Source organism: Oratosquilla oratoria, chromosome 2 (genome assembly GCF_046742065.1).
Source record: "Oratosquilla oratoria isolate Oo_2021 chromosome 2, ASM4674206v1, whole genome shotgun sequence".
NCBI lineage: Eukaryota > Metazoa > Arthropoda > Malacostraca > Stomatopoda > Squillidae > Oratosquilla > Oratosquilla oratoria.
In genome coordinates, this window is record NC_134778.1 from 70,181,090 (window position 1) to 70,203,682 (window position 22,593).

The 22,593-nt window shown below is 42.7% G+C and overlaps 1 protein-coding gene across 2 annotated transcripts in view; it reads right to left on the reverse strand.

The window, feature by feature from the left end:
- The window catches only part of LOC143039854 (ribosomal protein S6 kinase alpha-5-like), a 329,791-nt gene that overhangs the window by 36,912 nt on the left and 270,286 nt on the right, over positions 1-22,593 (reverse strand). For both annotated transcript variants that reach the window (XM_076210124.1, XM_076210115.1), the window contains exon 3: positions 17,054-17,272. In XM_076210124.1, the coding sequence (XP_076066239.1) occupies positions 17,054-17,272 (219 nt within the window). The remainder of the gene's footprint in view (positions 1-17,053; positions 17,273-22,593) is intronic.

Here is a 22,593-nt window from a genome sequence, read left to right on the forward strand (position 1 = left end):
TGGGGTTGAGGATGGGAGGAGGAGGAGCCAAAGGCCGTCTTGGCAGACATTGTCTGCTTGAGGCTGACAATGCTGTTGCCATCGTCCAGAGTTTGAACCGTCTTGATCTCGTTTGCTCTCGTTTCGTTGTCGACCAACATTCTTTTATATATTTTTTCTTTATTAATCTATTCATCTATTTATTTTCGTTCGCCACGTACTGGACTCATGATCAACAGTTACCATACACCCGGACGAGACTAAAGAGGTATTGCCCGATATATGTATAATGCTGCGATTACACACACCTATCACCTTGCTTAAGGGATATAGTAACGGTTTGCAGTAAAGCATTTCACGCGATCTCGGACCTTCTGCGTGAGAGGGTGGAACACTAACATCACAACAAGCTTTATGGGTGTGCGCATGCGTGCACGCGCGTGTGGTTAGATATTAAACATGTAGAACACATTACGAACAAAAGTCGAGTATCCACGCTAGAAGACATTGAGCAGTACATAAGAAAATAGGTGTCCTTGACTGAAAGAGTAGTTTGTATGTGTGCGCGTTTGTGTGTGCGTGTGCATTCGTGTATACGTGTGCACGTTCTAGAACACAACATGCATTGTACATTTGTACAGAAAAATCAAGAATATTATGTATAATGGTTACAAGGAAGAGCATTCGCGAGTACCTATGTATGCGTGCGTACGTGCATGAAAATATGTATTTACCTAGATGCATCTACTATAGTTTTATAGGATAGAGTTAAACTCAACATTCCGCCATTTCTCTCTCTCTCTCTCTCTCTTAGGTCGAGTCCGAACTTGTTTGCTTTGAACGCTATAGATGCCCTGGGTGTAGGTCATCCATCCAATCGATATGGCCAGCCCCTCTGCAATGTACCTGTACGCCACATTCACTGACAGTTTCACTCTACTTCTGAGCTGCAGGACCCCCATCACTACACCAGAGTAGATGATGATTGTCCCTAACCACTTTGTGTCAGTGTGAATGTGTTCGTGTGTTTGTGTTTGTGTGTGTGTGTCCGCGAGCGTACGTCCTTGGCTACAACGCTGCAATCACGTGAAGGCGTCTGCTGGCTTCCTTATGTACTAGTCTCCTCCAAGTCTTGCCACCTTTTCATTCACGTTGAATATCTCTCTGCGTCTTTGCTCCCTCGATCGGCAGCTTTTGCCGTCTATCGGTATCTTGCCTTGACTATACAAGTCACACTAACGTTTTCTTCTTGCTCGCTTGTCCTCTATACTATACTCGTATTCCCGCTGTGCATGTACCTCCATTGCCATATTTTTTGTTGAGGACGGTGATTGAAGTCAATCTCGGCGAGGTCGATCTGTCACCACCCAACTACCCGTGCTACCTACAACCTATTTGATACTTCCTGTTCGTCGCTAAGTTACCCTCTCAACCAATCGGTCTGTTTGTCTGTCTAGCTGACGGTTATCCGCTCCCTGGCTCGGAGTCATAATTACTTTATCGGGAAATTCAAACATGTCGTGCTCTCTTTTTTGTCTTCGTCTTCTGACTTCCTGATGCCTTACTTGGTGTCATTATCCGCTGAATTACCCAGGCATTATCTGGTTCTCATTACTCTCCACTCCCCTTTCTGTCACGTCATGGATAGTACCAATCCGAGGTATCGCCATTCTTGTCCGATGCACTACAGACAGCAGCAACAGCCCTTGAATCGTATCGTCGTTGATGCATCGAAGAGTGCAAGCGATCTTGTGATTCATGAAGCCTGATAGCATCTCGCGCCCCTCTTCTGGGACTTTTACACATTAAATATTCAAGTAGTTCCAATTATACTGATGAAGTCAACGCGACATCAAAGATCCTAAAGATGTAGAGTACCGTTAGTTGGTATTGAAATCGAGTTAAGTGTCAAAATAACCATTATTTCTAACGGGTGATGACACGATGGACCCATATATTCAGTTGCAACCAGCTCGCACTTCAGCCAAAGAACACCCTGTAGCAACTCCTTCAGGAAACGTGTCCAGTGTCTACTTCCGCATTATCTGGATCGCGCCGAAGAAGAAACTTTTATTGCTAAGACAACAGAATTGAAACATCTCTCCAGACACCTCTTGCCAGCGACTGCCAAGATGCCTCCCGCCCACTTTCTTGCACATGTTGTAATTGTTCTTGCAGGCCTTTCTCCTCCTCTTCAGTCGCCTCCTGCTGCCGTTGCTGTTGCCTTGTGCACGCCATACCGTCTGCTGCTTGAACAGCGGTCGCGCCACGTCATGGAGACAGCACTAAGTTTTTCGATTCCACAAAAGTAATTTATTTGGGCGATTTTAACGGTCGTACCGACTCTTGCCTTGTCATTTAGACATTCTTCCGGATAATTAATGCAGATTCATGTCTCATGCGTTTTTTTGTTTTCTAATTTCATATCTCTTACTAACGTCATGACGATGACTTTCGATGCTTACTGACACAAGCTTCTTGCAGAAACAAGAAACCATAACCCTCAAATCCCAAAGTTGTGGTAGCTTTATGTCAATATCATAATCATCACAATTACTAAACAACCACCATGAACCCCATTACCATCACTCCCACCACCACCACTACCACCACCGGTGCCGCTATTGCCTACTCTATTCTAACAGTAACTGATTATATCGAAGGCATGGTTGATATACCCACAATGTCCCCTGGGGCTTCGGAAGAGTGGTGAGTAGATGGGAAAGGAGGGTGGAAGGGATGGAAGAGTGAGAGAACGAGTTAGGAATATGGTGAAAGCGTAGTGGGGGAAGAGAAGAAAGGAAGAATGAAAAGGAGAGCGGGAAATATGAGAACAAAGAAAGGGAGGCTAGGGAGGAGGAAGGATAGTTGTGAGGAGGGGGAGGAGGAAGAGAAGGAGGATCAGGATCAGGGTGAGATTGAGAGGGGTGGGAGAGAAAGGGGTTGGGAAGAGTAGTCAGGATAGGGGCGGAGGGAGAGGGTGGGAGGAGGAGGAGGGAGTATATCTGTGGCGAACACAAGACAGCCCCGGAGGTGAGAGGTCGTCTAGCGGTGTTCCGTAATGTTCGTTTGTGTGTGAGCATATGCGCTCGCGCGCGTGACCATCGACAGCACCACGGCCACTACCACCGCCGCGCAGTCAAGCGCCGACCGGTATGTGGCGCTACCCGGCATCAGTTCAGCTACAGAGTAGATATGCGTGTGCTTTAGATACATACACTTGTTTATGCATGTCTTCAAGATGTATAAACACCGTAGGGGTGGATGGGGAGGATCATACGTGTGTACACGTATGCGCATGCACTATTCAGAGTTGTTTAGAGAGGTCTGCAGGCTTCGTTCGTTCTTGCTAGTTCTCTGTCGTTTCTCTCCCCTGTACCTTTTCCTCTTCCTTGCTCTCTTTTTTAATTTCTCATACCTTTCCCTCTCCCTTGCTCTCTTTGTTAATTTTCTCAATCTTTAAACGTGGTTTAAGTGCACAATTACTAAACATTGTATGTGTGTGTGTGCATAAATACACACACACATGCACGCACACACACACACTTTAAAAAACATAATCAATTCACTTCATTAAGATTACACACTCGTACGAGTGTTTGCAAGCGCGCATGCGCAGTGACTAGGGTTCCGCCCTCTCCAAGCCCGGTAACCCTACGTACCCTCCCACCTTCCCACTCCCCCTACCCCTTCTCTTATTTGTATTCTCTTTTCCCATCTGCAGATGTCCTTTATATCCTATTGTATTCACCCCCTTTTGCTCCTTCCACGTCCTTTCCCTTCTGTTCCTTCCCCTTCAATCATACTTTTCTCGTCCTCATTCCCCCAACACCTCAGTTTTGCTTCGCCCGCCAACCCCTTTTCCGTATCTCCCTCTTCTCTATTTTTTCGATCCATTTTTGTGTACTCTCCCCAGTTCCTTACCTTCCCTCTCTCACTATGACATCCTCTCCCTCCCGCTCTCTCACTCCCTTCATCTCCCCTACACACCCCTAATTAGCCAATTCCGGTACAACCATCACATCTACGGACGACAACAGCTATTCTTCCTCCCCCTCCCTCCCCCCCACCCCGTACACCACCTCCTCCTCTTCCACCTCGCCTCGAGCTCAGCTTCTTTACCTTATCTTTTCTTTTTTTTCTCAACCCCAAGCCTCCTCCTAACTCCACCGTGTCTCTCTCATTGAACCATGTGTTCCCAATCTTCTGTCTTCCTCCACCACGAGGCTTCTTCCTCCCCAAATTAGTTCTTATTTATTATCTTTTACGACTACTACAACCACCCCACCATCTTTTTCTTTCATTTTCTCATTCATCCTCTTCGCTTCCCTTCCTACTCGGTCTTATCAAATTATTTATGTATTTACCTCCATCTCCCCCGTTCAAGCTCTCAGAATTTCTCTCCTTCAGTGTCTTCCGCATTTCTTCTTTCCTTCGTCTTTCCAGGTTTCGTACATAATTCCTGTCGCCTTTTTCTCGTTTTCCAGTCTTTCCCCACCCCCCGTTCACTTCGTCTATTCTCCCTCCCATCGTCCTTCAAGCTCTTCTTCCGGCGCCACTCTCCTCTCCCCTCCCCTCCCCTCCTCACCCCACCTCCCTCTCGTCTTTCTAGTCGATGTCTTCCTGGTTTGTCTTCGCCTTTGGAGGCAAGTGTCCACAAACTACCCATTTTCCTAACGTTCCGTTCCCTTTTTATTTTCGCTTCCCTATTTTCCCTTTAAGATATTTTTCTTATTTTTCACCGTCTGTGACTCTGTCCTCTCTTTCACCATTATTTTCATCTACTTCATTATCTATATCCTTCTTCTCATCTTCGTCCTCTTCTAGTCTCCTTTCCACCATACTTCATCCCCCCACCAGTTCTTTTTCCATTATCTAAAACTCTGCACCAGACTGCAACCACCCCCACAAGCCATTCTTCCCAAAATTCTTCCCCATTTTCTTTCCTTCTTCGCCATCGTTTACCTCGTTCCAACCGCTTGTGTGCGTGTGGCTCTTTTTTTTCCCCCACTGTCCTCTTCGATCTCTCTCCCTTGGGCTCCTTGCCGGTTACTGTGCCCTCCACCTCTTGCATTACCACTGCATTCTTCTCTCTATTCTTGCTTCCAAACTATTTCATTCATCCCCTCGGGATCCAAGAGAATTAGAAAGGCACAGTCTCGCGGCGGGACTATTTCTATCTCGTTTCTCCTTTTGGTCAACGTATCTGTTTACCATTTCTTCTTCATCTTTGAGTCATCCTGCTTACCATCCGCCCCTTTCACCACCAGGGGGCATCGCTATCCTCCACCATCTTTGCCATCTCGCATTCTTTCTCCTTTTCTCTCTCTCCCCTAGCCCTCCACCCTCTTCTTTGTTTTATTTTCTTCCAGTCTTCTTTCTACTCTTTCTTCGTCACTTTTTTATATTCTTTTCGTCTCCCAACTCTTTATCATTCTTCTATTTATTTTCTTCCAGTTCATATTTTCATTTTCCTCAAATTCTTGTTTCCCTTCTCCCTCACGTTCTCTTTGTCCGAGACTTTCGAGGTTGATTGAATAAAACTCTGGGATATCATTCAAAAATCCTTCCAGGTAATTTATTGGCCACCCTTTCGTCGTTATCATCATTATCATCATTTCCGCAATATTTTTTTCCTTCTTCGATTTTACTTTTGCCATCCCGTTCTTCGTTCCCTCGGCCACTCTTACTTCTCTTCCTCCTCCTCCTCCTCCTCCACTTCTCTACTGCCCCCCACCCCATTTCGTCATCACCCAATTTCTCGTCCCCCCTTTTTCACGGCCCCCCCCCCTGGTTCGCATCTTTAATGTTCCTCTTCTCTTCTTCCTTTTCTCCTTATTTCTCTGTTCATTTTCCTTTCTTCTCGGCTTTCCTTTTCTGCTAACTTTCCTCCTCTTCTTCCTCCTTCCCTCCTCCTCTGCTTCTTCCTCTCCTTTAGATAAACTTTTCTCCTTTCTTCCTCTCCTTCTTCTTCTCTTTTAGATAAAGACGAAAGGAAAGTAATGCGGAGGAAGAGAAGGTAGGGGTTGGAAACTTAGGACACCTAGATTGTGAAGAACTAGAGAGAAAAGGGAAGAGAGAGAGAGAGAGAGAGAGAGAGAGAGAGAGAGAGAGAGAGAGAGAGAGAGAGAGAGAGAGAGAGAGAGGGGGGGGGGAGGAAAACAGGGCAGCGGAAGGACATCTTGGTTTGATCGGACGACATCGAAACCGGCCGGGAGAGCGCGAGTGCGTGGGGGGGGGGGCAGGAGGAGGAGGAGGAGGAGAGGGGAGATAACCTACTCTTGCTTCCCTCGCATTGTGCGATACCCAGTGATCTAGGGAATAAATCATGGCATCTTGTCGAACCGTCAACAAGGCCGAGACCCCTAACGTTCCTCCGCACTTTGCTGCGTCATCGGGCGCCTCTGGGACTAGCACAATGCATCACAATGCTTACACACGCACGCACGCACACCTCAGCATCACGCCACAGTTTCTTGCATCACCTCATATTATGATATCCATCACAACCAGTTTCGAATTAATAACGCAACACTATTTCTCTGAGCCAATTTCCCCTTCTCTTCCTTGCAGGAATATGTCGCATCTTGGACCCACCCACCCCCGCCACCTTCACCTGTAAAGGCAAGCATGTTTTGTGTCGTGTGTGAAGTCGATTGAATTCGTGTCCACTAGGAAATGCTCCGTTGGTCACCATATTCGTTAATGCAACGTTCTGCATCACTGCGGTTTACAATTTAGTCTTTTTTTTTTCTCTCAAGTGTCACTTTCTATAACATTATCAGAGCATACAACATGCTTAAATGTCACTCTATTAGTGGCATGAAATGACTATGATAAAATCCGATTTAAATCGGGTAATTTCTTGGAAAATATATTATCACTAGTATTCTTTTTTATTGTACTGCCCAAGGAGAGACAAGTATCTGTAATAGAATTCACCGAATCATTAAGTAAAAAATGGGATTCGTGACGCTTGTGATAAGACGCGACTACGTCTGCAACTCATTTGAAAGTTGGACGACCTCTGAGAACATTGGCGATCTCTGAATACCTCACAAAAGTGACCTGAAGATTTTGTTTCAAAGAATTCACGACTCGAACTGACTTGAAAATAAATACGGGCTGAAAATAGATCGACTGTTAACAGTTACTCAAAACCTAGAAACAAAATTGATATTTGCACAAGACCCTTCTAGACTGTTTTGCATTACGGCGCAGGAAAAATAAAAACGAACGGTTGCGCTTGTTTCCCGATAAAAAAAAAATAAAAAAAAAACTTATTCAGAAAAAAAAAATAATAAAAGAGTTTGAAAACACCACACTTTTACAAAGACCGATACAATCATCGACCAATCCAAGTGCAAATGCGAAATACCAGACCAAAATGTTTTTGTGCTCACAATCGTTTGTGATCTTTCGTGGCTATGTCGGTTCTCACATGCCGTTGCAACATCTGCAGCATCACATAATTATATATGCGCGCGCGGGTGTGTGCCCGTTTGGGTGAATTTGTGTAGGTCGATGTTTCTATACACTGGCGAGGGCTATGTACATTTGCAAGCGTGTAATGTAGGTGAATGCATATTCAACTACATGTATTCACCTAATGGTGCCTTACACGACTGAACCAAACATTATATATAATTTCTTTTGTCCGTTCGATTTTATTGAAATAATGTTTGTTTTTAGCTTAGGGTGTGATCGGCGTAGACCACATTCTTCAATAGTCCGGCACAACATTCACCAGAAACTGAACGCTGAGGATACTCAATTCATTGGCGGTTTACCCCAATTGTGGGCAGGCGGGCTTGCCTCACTATCGTACACTGACCGTGTCAGCGTGTAAGGAGAGCAAAAGCGGAACTCCAGACGCCTTATACAGGTATGAGAAAGGTAACAGAACTTGAGAGTGGAATTTTAATATATGAAAGTGGGAAGGAGCATATGAATCTCTTGCCCTTGGGTGAAGCTATTGCATTCCATTGTGTAATATAAATAAGAAATTGACGAATATATAAAGATAAATATATACAATGTAGGCAACATATCTGGATGATGATGATGATGATGATGATGATGATGACGACGACGACGACGACGACGACGACGACGACATCCACGAATGTGTATCTGAAACGCCTGTCGCAAACAAAGGAGTAAAAGAGGAGAGGAGGGTGGGCGAGGAGAGAGGATAACAGAAAACGATTACGGTGAAATGTAAGTCAGAGAAAACGGACACGCTTAAAAAAATGTGACATCAAACGGACGGGCTGGGGGTAAAGGGGGGGGGGGAATGGGAACACACAAGACACAATGGCAGATGCGCCGGGGAATCTACGGCAAACAACAACGACGACAACGATATCAACTGGACTGTAAGTCGACACCCATTGCAAAACAATAACTTGGGTGGACATTGTGATGGTTGGCGCAGGCGGTGTATGGTGTGGTATGAGAACGTAGTGTGGTGTCCAATAGAGAGAGTGCGGTGGCAGACGTAGTATTAGGCACAAGCAAGGCATGGTGGAATGTCAAGTGCTACCATCCGGTGTAGTGAAAGCGTGGTGGCATGTGGTCATGTATGACCGGCGTGGTATGATGAGGTATGCAAAGTCATGCTATCACCTTTGGTGATGAATGCAGCTGACATAGCGTGGTGGTGATGATGTGGTGTTAGTGAGGGTTCAAATTCAGTCATGGTAGTAGTCGGTAATGTGTAAGAACATTGCTAGCATTGGTGATGATAAAGGAAGTGTAGATGTTGGTGGTAATGGTGATACTGACGCGGTGATAAGGGTAGTGGCGGAGATGGTGGTAAGCGAGAGCAAAATAATGGTGTCGACAGAATGTGGTGGAGAGCTAACTAGCACAATGGTGTCGAGCGGATGGAGGGTGCTGGGCGAGAAGGCGATTCGCAGTGGACGGGGAGTCAGGAAGGGAGGAATTCCCTGCCGTATGACGAATATGGAAAGAGACAAAGAAATGTAGGAGGAAGGACGAAAAAATGTGAAAGAGAGAGATGGTGGGAAGCAAAGAGCAAGTGACATGAGAACACAAGAAAGGTGAAGCTAAAGACAGAGGTAAAGATGAGAGAGAGAAAGAGGGGAAGAAGTGGTGCACGAAGGGGAGATGGAGCAAATATAGAGTACGGAAAGAAGAGAGATGAAAATGCTCAGAAGACGGCACATGCAGAGAAGCGAAAGAAAACAAGACGGTTGAGATGCATGAAAGATGCATCATGGGGAAGGAAGTTCGCAAAGAAAAGGAAGACGAAAAAGAAACATACGAAGAAGAATAGAGATGGAAAGGAAGCCGTGAAGAAACAGAAGAAGAAATGGAATGTGAATAGTGGAGAGGTCAGGATACGAAAGAGATTGCAGAGGGGAAGGAGAGTAGGATTGAATTTATTAGAAAAAATGGCACTATGTCCCGTCGTTTTTATTAAAATTTTATGTGTGAAACGCAACTTAAATACATGATGACTGTAAAACTAAAGAGTATATTCTATAGTAAAGGTTAAAAGTGAAAGTGTAATTAAAAATTGAGGTCAAAAGGAATAAAATAACTAGAAGAATTTTTAGAGGGTGAGGTAGAAAAAAATTATATATATATATATATATATATATATATATATATAATATGTTTGTCAATTTAGCGTGATCATCTCACACCACGGACCATATGAAATCGAGTTCATTTCATGTAACCATCATACCCCTGAGGATGATTCCTGGACGGGAATCGAAACGTCGGGCACAATAAACTCTTTGAATTGAGTCTAATGTTAATCTCTTTCGCTATATATATTCCTTTTTCCTTCTTTCTGTATATTTAAGAGATTACCTCACATCAGATATCCTGAGACATGCCGCCCTTGGGAGAGTGCCTTCTCTCCAAGCAAAAAGATGGGAACATCTCTCGTATACATCCCTACACGAGCTTGAAGAGGTAATGCTCACACTGGTCCCCCAGTCTAGGGCCACCAGCAGTGTCACATGGTACGGGGACGCAGCAGTCATCAGAGTAGATTTGTGAACAAGGAGAAGGAAGAAGAGGGAGATGACGAGGAGGAGGAGGTGAGGAAGGAGGAGGAGGTGGGAAATGATGAGGGAAGAGGAAGAGGTGGGTATAGATAAGGGAAGAGGTGGGAACTGATGAAGGAAGAGGCGAGATGGGGAAAAGATAAGGGTTAGAGGAGGAGGTTGGCAGGCTGACTGGAGCTAGAAGGCGTCTGCTCGGAGAGTCCGCTCAGCTCGGGGAGCGAGTGGTGGTGTGTCGCACGAGTGTCATGTTTGGGGAAAGTTTCCTTCACGGTCTGAGAGCCTGAAGGTAACTCTTCAATGCCACCTCCAGCGTCGACAATTCCCCAACTCCAGTACCTGCTGCTGGTCTTCCTCCTCCTCTTCCGTTTACCCCTCGTTCCTCTTCTTACTCTTATATCTTCCGTTTCGTGACATCCATCCTTTCCATTACCCGTCTTTCAACCTCTCCCTCCCCTCTCCCTAGAGTCAAAACCCAATTCCCAATTCCTTTTATGCATATCCTTCTTTCGCCCATTTTCTAATTCGCAAAGATGAAATTCCCCTCAACCCCTTCCGTATCGGGTGACACCTTTTCCTTTCCTTTTGTCGCCAGGTGATTCTATTAATGTTCGTGACACCCCTCTTAGTATCAAAGATGTTACAGTTAATCACAATTAACCTCTTTACCTACCGAATGGTACTTTTATTACTGATGCAGTTAATATGCTTTTTCCATTCCCGTGGCACCCCCTTTGGTATCCTAGACATCCAGCATTGTAAAGTTCATCTCTCAATCTTCAGGTTGACAAAGGGCCATTGCTAAAACAGAACGAAGGCGAAGGCAAAGGGCAAGGGAACGACACCCGTCCACAGTTATAAACAGCACTGAACACTTTGTTCTGCTTTCCTCTTTATATATTTTCAGAGACCCAGGAACAACCTTTGCCTCACCCTTGACCTTACTCTCCGCTCAGCCTCGAAGGGCTTTCCTGACTTCCTCTGTTTTGTTTCCCTTTTTTCCTTTAGACTTCCATTCTTCCCATCTTCAACCGACATCGCCGCTGCTTCCTCCCCCTTGCTTCAAATGGACTGGTCTAACGTTTTCGGTACATGTAAGAAGGTCGTTCTGACTCACAGCAGACTATTTATGTTTAAGGAAACTTTTTGTCCTGTTGCTCCATCTAGAGGAATAAAGGCTATTTCGATTAATAACTTAGCCTAACATCTTCGAGACAAATGAGGCTGTTGTCCAGTAATACCCTATCGAGTTTTCGGTTTTATTCTGAACTCTCCTCCTTGTATTGTCACTCCCATGATTGCGATCTGCTCTCTCATGTATTTCCCAACACATCGTCCTGCTTTTCACTCTGCTTGTCAATCTCGAAGATCAGCATATCATTCCGACACCCGGCAGGCGGCCAGTCAGCGATGGTGACAATCGGAAAGAGGGAAAAGCCTCCACCAATTAGATTTCGCCATCGGGGTCACGTGACGTGACTCCCGTCTCGGTACCAGCAAGAGCCGAATCAGGAGAGCGAAGAACTGAGACCTTTCACCTCAAAACGGGGCTCCGAGCTCGGCGAAAGGATTCCTTGAGGTTTCCAGGTGTCGTTCCACGTCTACAGGGTTGGAAGCATGTTCGGGTCGAGTTCATGACTGTGGCTTTGGTACGGTTAGATCACCTGGATTGAGTGCGCATTTGGTTCTTAGTTTCTGTCTGGGAAGGGAGCGCTTGTGGAGTTGGATCGTATTTCTCTGTTTGGTCAACTTAATTGAAGCTAATGTTACCGCGTTAATTGGCTCGACCAAGGGAGGTAAAATTAATCGTTAAAACGCGATTAAACTCAAATGACTGGAATTGTACGTTGTGCGGTTTGGTGCTCTGTACCGCTACAAAACTGAGGGTGCTATGCACATGCACGCGCGCGCGCGCGCACACTCACACACAATAGAGAGCGGGCTGTCCATTTTCCAAACCCGTGAACCCCATCCCCCTCCATCAAGAGCCCTGAGGGGTTGATACTCGGTTACACACACACAAAATATATATATATATATATATATATATATATATATATATATATATATATATATATATATATGCATTCGTAAAGCGTGGCAGGTGTTCCCTCCCTCAAGCATATCCTGTTGAAAACGACAGCAAAGGAATTAGTAATGAACTTCTGTTCAAGATTTCAAACTTTCAAAACACAGATTTCTGTTGGGAGGTGAGGGGAAAGAGCAAGCTTTCATTTAAGGTCCCAATAAACTTTGGCAGATTACTTTTTCCCGTCAGCTTCCAAAAGAAATATGTTTTTTTCAAAAGCCTGAAAGCTTATGAAAGAAATTAAGAATACCTTTGCTTTTCCACATACACACACACACACACACACACACACATATATATATATATATATATAGTGTTGCATGTTTGTTTTTACAGCAATGGTGGTCAACAATACTGTATAAGGAAGGAAATCGCAGGGAAGTAAAAGATAAGGGGCCGCTCACAAAAGAAAGTCCCACCCAACCCCCCACACCCAGTCCACTTCTCCCCAGCATATGGCGAGAGCTATTGTTACTCGACGTATTTCAGATCGTAACGTAAGATCTGCTATTGTATTCACCTTACAGTGAAATGATGTTACTTTACAACTACATTCAGATGTACACTGCTGCCAGATCTGAAGTGTCACGAGTGACCAAAGCTCTCGCCTCGGTTGGAGTTTTTTCTTTTTCTTTCGTGTTTCTTATTCGTATAAGGAATACCGTTTGTAAGAGTACGAGGCATACATCTCGGGGTATTTCAGAGTTCAGAAAGGGAAATCAAAGAAGTCTAGATAGAAAGTCTAATAATTAGAAAAAGGAGTCTGTGGCGAGCTCTTAGGTAAATAAGAAAGAAAAACTATATATCATGGGTACATGTGACGGTCGACAGCCACTTCATGACGTCACAACACTAGATTTCTTTCCGAAATCAACGGGATTGTTTTTTTTCTAACATGAAAAAACACTACAAGCTAGAGCTGGAGTTATTTCACATTCAAGGAAAAGGGAAATGGGAGAGGAGAGGTGCAAGAAAATGGGAGCAAAAGAAGGTCTCAGGAAGAGAGCGACAGCCAAGCGGCAAGAGCCCAGAGGAGCCTTTCGCCGTCAGTAGGGTAACGGCCACACGCCAACACCCGAAGCGTTCACACTCGACAGTCACGGAATCTATTCTTTCACCTCTATTCGCTACTGAAAGTACCACCAAAGTGAATAAAAGACCCTAGTTAAGAATATACATATATATATATATATATATATATATATATATATATATATATATATATATATACAGTATATATATATATATATATATATATATATATATATATATATATATATATCACAATTTTATTTAGGTTAGCCGTGAGCTCATCAACCCGTCTCTCCCCACCTTATGCGATTAAATTGGCAATAGGCTCTGTTGAAAAGCAAAGATTAGGATACCTTTTCTAACTTCATGATTCTAGTTTCATTGGTGAAGTAATTATATTGTATTTATTTTATTTTACAAAATCTTAACGCCTAATAGCTAATTCATGATGGACTGAATAAAGTTGATTGAACTTGTTATTATTTTTAATTATGCGATTCAAGTCCCTCCCCTTCTCCCCCCCCAAAAAAAAAATACATATACATAGACCACGAATTAAATGCCAACTTCAAATATGAAATTTACATTTTTCAACGGATTTTTTTGTTCTTGATTTAAAAGAGTCAACTCCATAAAATTTTGGATCCAATTCGCCACAATTTTCTTTTCGGGGCCCAGATGGATTAGCCGGTGAGCAATCACGGTCCAAAATATTTGCGCCCACCTCTCATATATGCAAATGCGCATATGTGCTCGCGCACGCGCATACTCGTGCCTGTACAATGAAGATCAGATGCATAAGCACATTCGCTTCCAAGTCACATTTATTTTGTTTTGTTTCAATAGCGCAGGTATATATGAAAGTAGGGTAAACAGGTTGTGTGTGTGTGTGTGTGTGTGTGTGTGTGTGTGTGTGTGTGTGTGTGTGTGTGTGTGTGTGTGTGTGTGTGTCTGTGTGTAGGTGTGTGTGTGTGTTGGTTGAGTGTTCAGTCAGCCATGCGCGACAACGGTTACGCCGTGAAATCGTTGCTAATTTCTCCCGGTACACTTCATTTCATCTCCCGAAGTTATCGAAACCCTCCCTCCCATGAAATCATTCAAAGACGAGAACAAAATATTGCCCAATAAGAATAGAGAAATGGTGCTTTACTATCACACTATCTCATAAAAATAACGTAAAGTGAATGTAAGCTCTTGAGAACAATTCATACAAGAACGAAAATGGAGAAAATTGGACACACAGAGAAACGTAACGTAAAAATCAGTCCAATCGTTCATTTTCAACTGGAACACTTCATCGATAAATGTAATGGCTTACAGGTGGAAATGGTACATGGTCGAATTACATACCAATTCAAAGCGAAATGAGATAGTTATTAGTTATGGGGACAGAATATCAACAGACACACACACATGCACACTCACGCACGCATATATTCTTTAGTTACACATCTCAACCACAAAGAATCTACATCCGAGATGAAGAGCACGCTTCCATTATTTAAATAATGCTTCTCCTAATGCGGTTGTCGCTGCCTGGACGTATCATGTTGTATTGTCGACTCATTCATATTCCATCCCCGGGACAGATAAAGCGAACACGGCTGCCGTAACTCGGGAGTTTTTCGTCCTGAATACAAGCACGGTGGTGCTGGTAAAAGGCACTGTTGTTTGTGTTAAACACTGCGTGATAACAATTAAGTATGCAAACAAGCGCTTACATGAAGAGGACCACCGCTGTTTCTCTGACATTGTGTCCGCCTTTACATGGCCAACTCCAGTACAGGTTCATTCCCAAACACACACGCGTGCATGCGTGCTCGCTCGCGCTGCAGTCACAAACATTGAAGGACAAATGTAACGAGTTCATGTACATTGTACAGTGTGCGCGCAGCCGCACTAATATCCGCATAATTATGTGCGAACTAGGATATGGCGCAAGACACAAAGGAAACGCGCATACAAGACCATCTCTTCACTAATCCGTAGAATCCACATATATATCTGTTTGCTGATCTCCCAATAGGCTTGCACATTTGCGTCCACTATTGTGAATTCCTTTGGTCAAAAGCGAGTTCTATTTTTTTTTTTACATCTGATTGACATGCTTTTTTCGTTATCATACAGGGGAATAGAATAACAAATGTTCAAATAAAAACAATAGCACGCAGGTCAAACCGTGCTCGGAGAAATCTACAATTTTGTAAGCAAAGCCTATTCCCGGCCATTTGAATCTGCAACGGTTGACGAAAATTCGTGTGGCGTGACGCCGCCTTTAGGCGGGGCGGGAGCGGCGTGCAGTGGCAGGCAGGCAGCCCGCCACGCCGGCCCGACTAGCTCCGAAACGCTTCCGTCCAAATCGCACGCGCCAAGCGCTTCCACGCCCTTCCGCCTCTGCCCACGACACCAAATCTTTCATTACCAAAGGGAAAATTAAACAAAGGCCCGGGTACATTAAGAATACACCTCTGTACAAATCATGATAGACGAAATTTTATGATAATAAAGAATCTCTCCCCCCTTTCATAAACGCCCGCGCGCACAGACAGGTACGTACGCAAGCACACGCACACTTATAACTAAAAAAAATAGTCCGGATTTAGCTAAACTAAAAATCTGCAACTTATTGCATGGAAACAAATGGGACATATACCACATACACTCACGCACATATACATACATGCACATGTATGTTCACATTCACGACGCAGAAGATAACATAATTCTGCTCGTCATTCCCTGAGGTGGGACCTGTACGCGGAACACTCGGGTGACGCGTTCCAGAAGGGTGGGCACCTTGCCCCCGACACCCGTCGCTCCTTCACAGCCCGACGGATCACCAAAACCCTTCACCACCTCTGCTGCTCCAGCCAGTTCATCTTCATTATTAACACTGCAGTGCTGCAGCATCAGTCACTGGTGTTTTTATAATTGTTTTTACCAGCTCTATTCCCATGACCCTAAACCTTACATTTTCGTTTAATATTGGAACAGACTATATTGCCAGCCACACAAATTGTGAAAAAGTATCGGGTTTATGTATTTCTCGATATTCTTTTTATGAAAACCCATGGAAATATGACACTGTGTGTGTGTATGCTTACCTAATTGCATTATACAGGTATAGAGCTACACTTGTTGAGGGCCCGCCATTGATAAGATTTTCCCTTACTTATCAATTATTGAATATATATATATATATATATATATATATATATATATACACACATATATATATACATATATATATATATATACATATATATATACATATATATATATATATACATATATATATATATACACATTATATATATATACACATTATATATATATATATATATATATATATATATATATATACATACACACACACGCATACTTTTCCCTAAAGAATTATTTCCTATGAGTGTGCTGAAGCGCTAGTATAACTTGCCGGTATCTATGCTTGGAGGAGCACATCGAGTGTCAGGGGCATCACATTTCAGCCCTGATAACTGAGCAGGTTGTCTCTTCGTTTCGCCCCGGGCTGTCCGAAAATACAGGTTTGGATAATTAACTCAAACTAATGTTCATAATTTCGGTGTGGTTCGTTGTGGATTGGACTCTCAGGGCCTCGTTAATACCTTCATCTTTCCATGTTACACACACAAACTAGTTTCTGCCATTCCAGTTCAATTACTAGTAAAGACTCGTCTTTTTGTCACTTGTAATACACATTTTCCTTTGCGTGTATAACAGTAACAACTGTGCAGGAAATGATATATTGCCTCTGTTATAACTACCAGTGAGGGTTACGCTGTTGTTATAGCGGCAACACAGACATGGTGATTATGGTTGATGATGACAACATAAACAGAAGTTGAAAATGGTGGTACAAAAGATAAACGAGACAATGCAAATAACTTACCAAGAATGAGGTGAAGTTTGGCGTCAGTTTGGAATGCGTAATGTAGCGTGACAAGAAAGGGGCTCTGACGAACCGCTTCAAGCACCTGTCTTTCCGTCTTCGTGTGCTCCGTCGTCTTCTTCTTCTGCACGATCGTGGCCTTTTTGAGCACCTTCATGGCGTAGAGCTTTCCAGCATCGTGGCCCGTCATTTTCCGTACGAGGAATACTTTCCCATAAGCTGCCGAAAAAGAAAAGAAAAAGAAATTAGATTTCGCTGAAGGACCCAGGTAAAAGGTTGATGGTCATTCGTTGCTGAGCCAAATGTTTACACCTTTGAAGTTTTCTGCATTATGAACTAGATTTTGCCTTTGTTCAGTCCGTTCAACAATGGCTCCTATCCAAGACTACTGCTGAAGAGCAAATGCAAAGGCGAGATTTAATTAATCTGCGTCAGGTTAACTTGGCTGTGCAAAAGAGACTTCAAAGGTAGGTATGCAGTGGAAGGCCAAGTTAATTCGTTTCGCTGGATGTGAGGTTGAAAAAAGATAATTAAGATTTTGTTTGCGTGAGAATTTACGTATCTTGTGGTTACAATAACTAATGTGCATCAACTTTGTTTGAATTACAGGAAGACGACATTTTTAATGGAGAATGATAGCAACTGAATACCCTAGCAAAGCAGTTACTTCGCCCGCGGCATAAAAACGCACGTCTGGACGATCTCAATATTTTCCGTAATACAAATCCACGAGGCATTACAAAAGACACTTCTACAAATGCCAGGCATTTGAGAATGACTTAGCCAAGAGGTCTAATCAACTGGGTACATGTGCTCTGAAGGAGTGTGTGAACATTGTCTCTGAAATCGAATTAGCGTATTATGTCGAACACACTCCAATTCACTGACAAATAAATTGACACCAGAGGTGATAAACTGAAGAAAGTATCTCACAATCACGTCTGAGAAAGTGTGCGTATGTGGAGAGGGAGTGTTAGAACAGAATGTGAACGACAGAAGCCCTGAACGCTTTCAGTGGCATTTATGTTTCTGAAGGTAACACAATACTGTCATAGCGCTAGCATTTAATCGCAATAAATCTAACTAATCCACCTCTAACTTGACAGCAGCTAGAATGAAAGGTTAAATGCCATACAATATGGTGGAACGGGTCAAAAGTGACATAAATGACAGATTCAAACATTTGAACAATTGCTCCCAAACTTATCTGAAATGTTGTTTATGAAAATATTACACATTGGAAATTTGGTTTTGGGAAATATCGTTAAAGTTTGCATCCCTGCATGCCATACTGGTAATGTAGCATGTAAAATTATTACTAGGTGATCAGTTGCTGCCTAGCCAAACAGGGATGTTCGGTATAAAATACAATGAAATCCATCACTCCCCCATTTTTTTTTTCTTCCTCATTTCTAGTTCTACGGTACACTACAGAGAAACTCGCTCACAACATTGCATTCCCACCCATTACGAGGCACAAGAACAAGCACTTCAAACAACGTGTTTACTGGTCGCCACCAGTGCGCCATCTACCTACTTATGCAGAAATACAATTAGTCAGTCTGAAAAACCCATCGCGCACGCCGGGGCAAACGAAAGAGTGATTTTTGCCTCTCTCCTCTTCTCCTATTCTCATTTGTTAATTTTTTTCATACTTGGGCAACATTCTTTCTCGTTTCTCCCCCCCCCCCCTTCACTTGCTCTTGTATCCCTTCTCCGCTCTTCTCTCTCTATTGTTAATCCTTCCAACCCCTCTTCAAGGATGGAACGACAAAAATTCTGAACGCATTAAAAATATTCTAAATAGATACACAAAGGCCGTGTTTAAAGAAATTAATTAATTGCAATTCAACGTCTCCTCTTCCGTAGCTTTATGGTATTCATACAAAGGAAAAAAAAAACAGTATCCTCTCCACACTTCTTTTCATATATTTAGTCACAATTCTTTAAACAATATGATTCATATACCCTCCACTGATGCCAGATGTACGACGCAGGTAGTTGGGTATCGACAGGGCGAGTGCTGTGATATTGGTGTATACATTTTTTAAATTATTAATAAAATGCTAAATCATTGCTTAACAAAGGAAGCATACAACTGAATTAGTTTTGATTAGATTTTTAGGATAGATAAGCCAAAAATGATAAGGATGTGTAAAATGAATTGAGTGGCTTGTGTTTGAATTATGTTGGTTCTTCGGCCAAGTATTGCACATACACAAACGCGGGAAAACGTTGAGTAAAAACAAAATAATCACTTTCTACTCGTATTCTGTTTATTATCATCAAACTAATGAAGTTTATTTTCCGTCTGTTACTTTTTATTATACTTTCTTCCTAACCAGACATCCTCCATCTCTTCTCGTTCACATCTGTTTTTCTCACTCTGTTTCCCTCCCTCACATCGGTCGTCTATTCAAGTCAAAATTTATGGTGACAAAATAACGAAAATAATGATGAAAAAAACAACCAATCACCACAAATCAGCATATAGTCATTATGTAGTGCAACAACATTAGTACATCGTCATTATCACCATTCATACATTAGAACACTGATATTAATACGGGCTATTGTGACAAAAAGGTTCAGTAGCATTATCACATGTACCTATAAAAATAGTCAATCTTTCCGCGTCACAGCTAAAACTACATCTTCCGTTTCACAACTACAGCGATTGCAATCGTAACTGTTACCATTCAACTATCACCACTGAACCAATCCTGGTGAAAAAGAAAAAAAATAACAACGTCAACAACTCGACAACCGCAGCCCAACGCTCACAAGGTTCCAAAAGTCCAGCAGCGTTTCTGTGTCCTTCGACTTTGAACCTGCATGCGCGCTCGCGCGTGAATGCATGAGTGGATGGTGCCGTACAGCTAAAAATATACAACGGCTCTTCCCTCGCGCAGCATGTCCATTCCGCAACGCATTTCTGGCAATTACAGACAAATTTGCTCTGAGCAAAACAGAAAAAGATTTCTTCCTTCCCCAAGAATTTTAGAAGGCACGGGAGTACATACATGAGGCATTGTGTGGGAGTGTGTGCGCGTGCATGTGTGGGTATACTTGGGCCAAACTACATTGAAATACAACTTTATATTCACACACACAAAACACACATCACACGCATGCACACATAAAAATTACGCAAGTAGTTTCTGTGCAATCGTATTTCATATTTGAACCCCGGGAAGCCCCCACCTCCCAAGCTTTCGCGCGAGATGTAATATCCTTCTGGCCACGTACGACTCTTCGGGGTGTTCCCCCTCTCCCTGTTCTTCCATCTCCTTCAGCCCATCCATCTTTACATTTATTCTGTTCCCATTCTCTCCTCTATCGCTCTTCTCTGTGTCGGTCTCTATTTTATATATATATATATATATATATATATATATATATATATATATATATATATATATATATATATATATATATATACCCTTTTCTTCTCTTTTCTCCTTTCAACCTCGTTATGTCCTACAGTATGGATCATCAACTCTATCTGAACTGCGCACCCCGGCTTGAACAGGACGTTCTCTGATCTAGACCCCGATTACAATGGAGCTCGTTCATCGGCTGAAGAATGTTGTAACCCAGAACATAAGTTTGTCGTGATGTGGTTCACCCTACCTTCCTCTCCTTTTGTTTACGGCATGTACAAATAAATAAATAAAAATAAATATATAAATAAATAAAAAATCCTGTCCAGTGCCAGTTTCAAGCTCAGCTGTACACATGCGCATCCGAGTATGCTCACGGTTGTAATATGGTTGTATGCACATGTGCACAATGTTATTTTGCACATCCTGTAATAATGAATGTGCGTGTGCAAGGGTGTATTTTCAACAGATGCATTTCACACGATTAAGTTTTCTTTGAATTTTAGTTCAAACTCAAATTGCAATTTGTAATAATCTCTCAAGATGCTCAGATTCTAGATCAACCTTTCCCATACGACCAACTACCTCTGTGAACACAAGAAACCTGAGTGTAAACGATTTAGATATCTTATCGATAGTTTTACTCAAATTCTGGATTTTCGCGATGGTGTGTGTGTGTGTGTATTTACCTAGTTGTATTTCACGGGAAGGAGAGCTACGCTCGTGGTGTCCCGTCTCCATATCTCATTTTATCTAAACTATTTTTAAATTCATGTATTGTTCTTGCACACACTATTTTTTCATCCAACTTGTTCCAATTGTCTATTACTCTGTGAGGAAAGCTGTTCTTTTTCAGATCTCTTCTATAGCTATCCTTCTTGATTTTCTTTCCGTGTCCTCTTGTGTTTCCATCATCCCATTTTATCAGATTATCTCTATCAATAACTTCTATGCCTTTCATGATTCTGTAAATAGCTATCAAATCTCCTCTCTCTCTTCTTTGCTCTAATGTCTGTAGTTCAAGTTTTGCTAGTCTCTCTTCATATGATAGTTTTGAGAGTTTTGGTGCCAATTTTGTAATTGCTTTGTATTCTTTCAAGTTTTTTTAATACATTTTTTTGTACTTGGTGACCATACTGTTGCTGCATATTCCAATTTTGGTCTTATCAGAGTGGTTAGAATTTTCTTCACCATTTCTTCATCCAGGTATGCAAATGCCACTTTGATTGTTCTTATTAAATTATAAGTTTCTCCAAAAATCTTATTTATATGTTTCTCAGGTGACATATTATTCATAACAATGACTCCCAGGTCCTTCTCATTCTCTACTTTTTTTATTCCTTCTTCTCCCAATTTATATGATCCTAAGAGTGTGTGTGTGTGTGTGTGTGTGTGTGTGTGTGTGATATGTGTAAGCATGTGCACACTCAATGCGTCTATACTTTGACATATACTTTACTATGTATACAAATGCTTGCCCATTTCGCTGGCCCAGTAAGGCATAAATCAAAAGCGTGGTCTGTAGCATATGCATCACACTTTATGATTATCACACTCAAGCAATAAATGTGTCATTCTCTTCAGAGAACAACTGACTACGTGCACATCAGCACCATGCATGGACGTCCTCACCCAGTGAGTGGGTGCGCCTTTGCCTGTGCGCATGAAAATGCACGTTCCAAGTGCGTAGAGTGTTGGCCCTAGCAAGCAGCCAAGGTCACTGCTTGGCGGTTGTAACGGCCTCCGCCCGGCTCGATCGTCACCACCACTCACCCTCCCACCACCACAACCACTGTGCCCGCTATCATACATTTCACCCTACACTTCGCTTCAGTTTCCACCACAGATCCAACCACTACTCCTCACCACACCAGTCCCAAGCATACCCATCCCTACCCACACTATAATAGAACAAATCATACTATGCCAAAGCCAACTGCATGTACACTATACCTCACCACTGTTTGAAAACAGCTTCTCAGTACATTGTCTACCTCTGCAAACACAATCAGCCCGTGAACTTCGAAACGCTAGCCATTCCACTCAAGCGCTCAACTGTAACAACCGCTATACGAGAGTACGGACCTACCCTCTTTCCACCATCGCACAGTCATCCTGTTATCTCAAATTGCAAACCTCCCACGATGTCCGAGCATA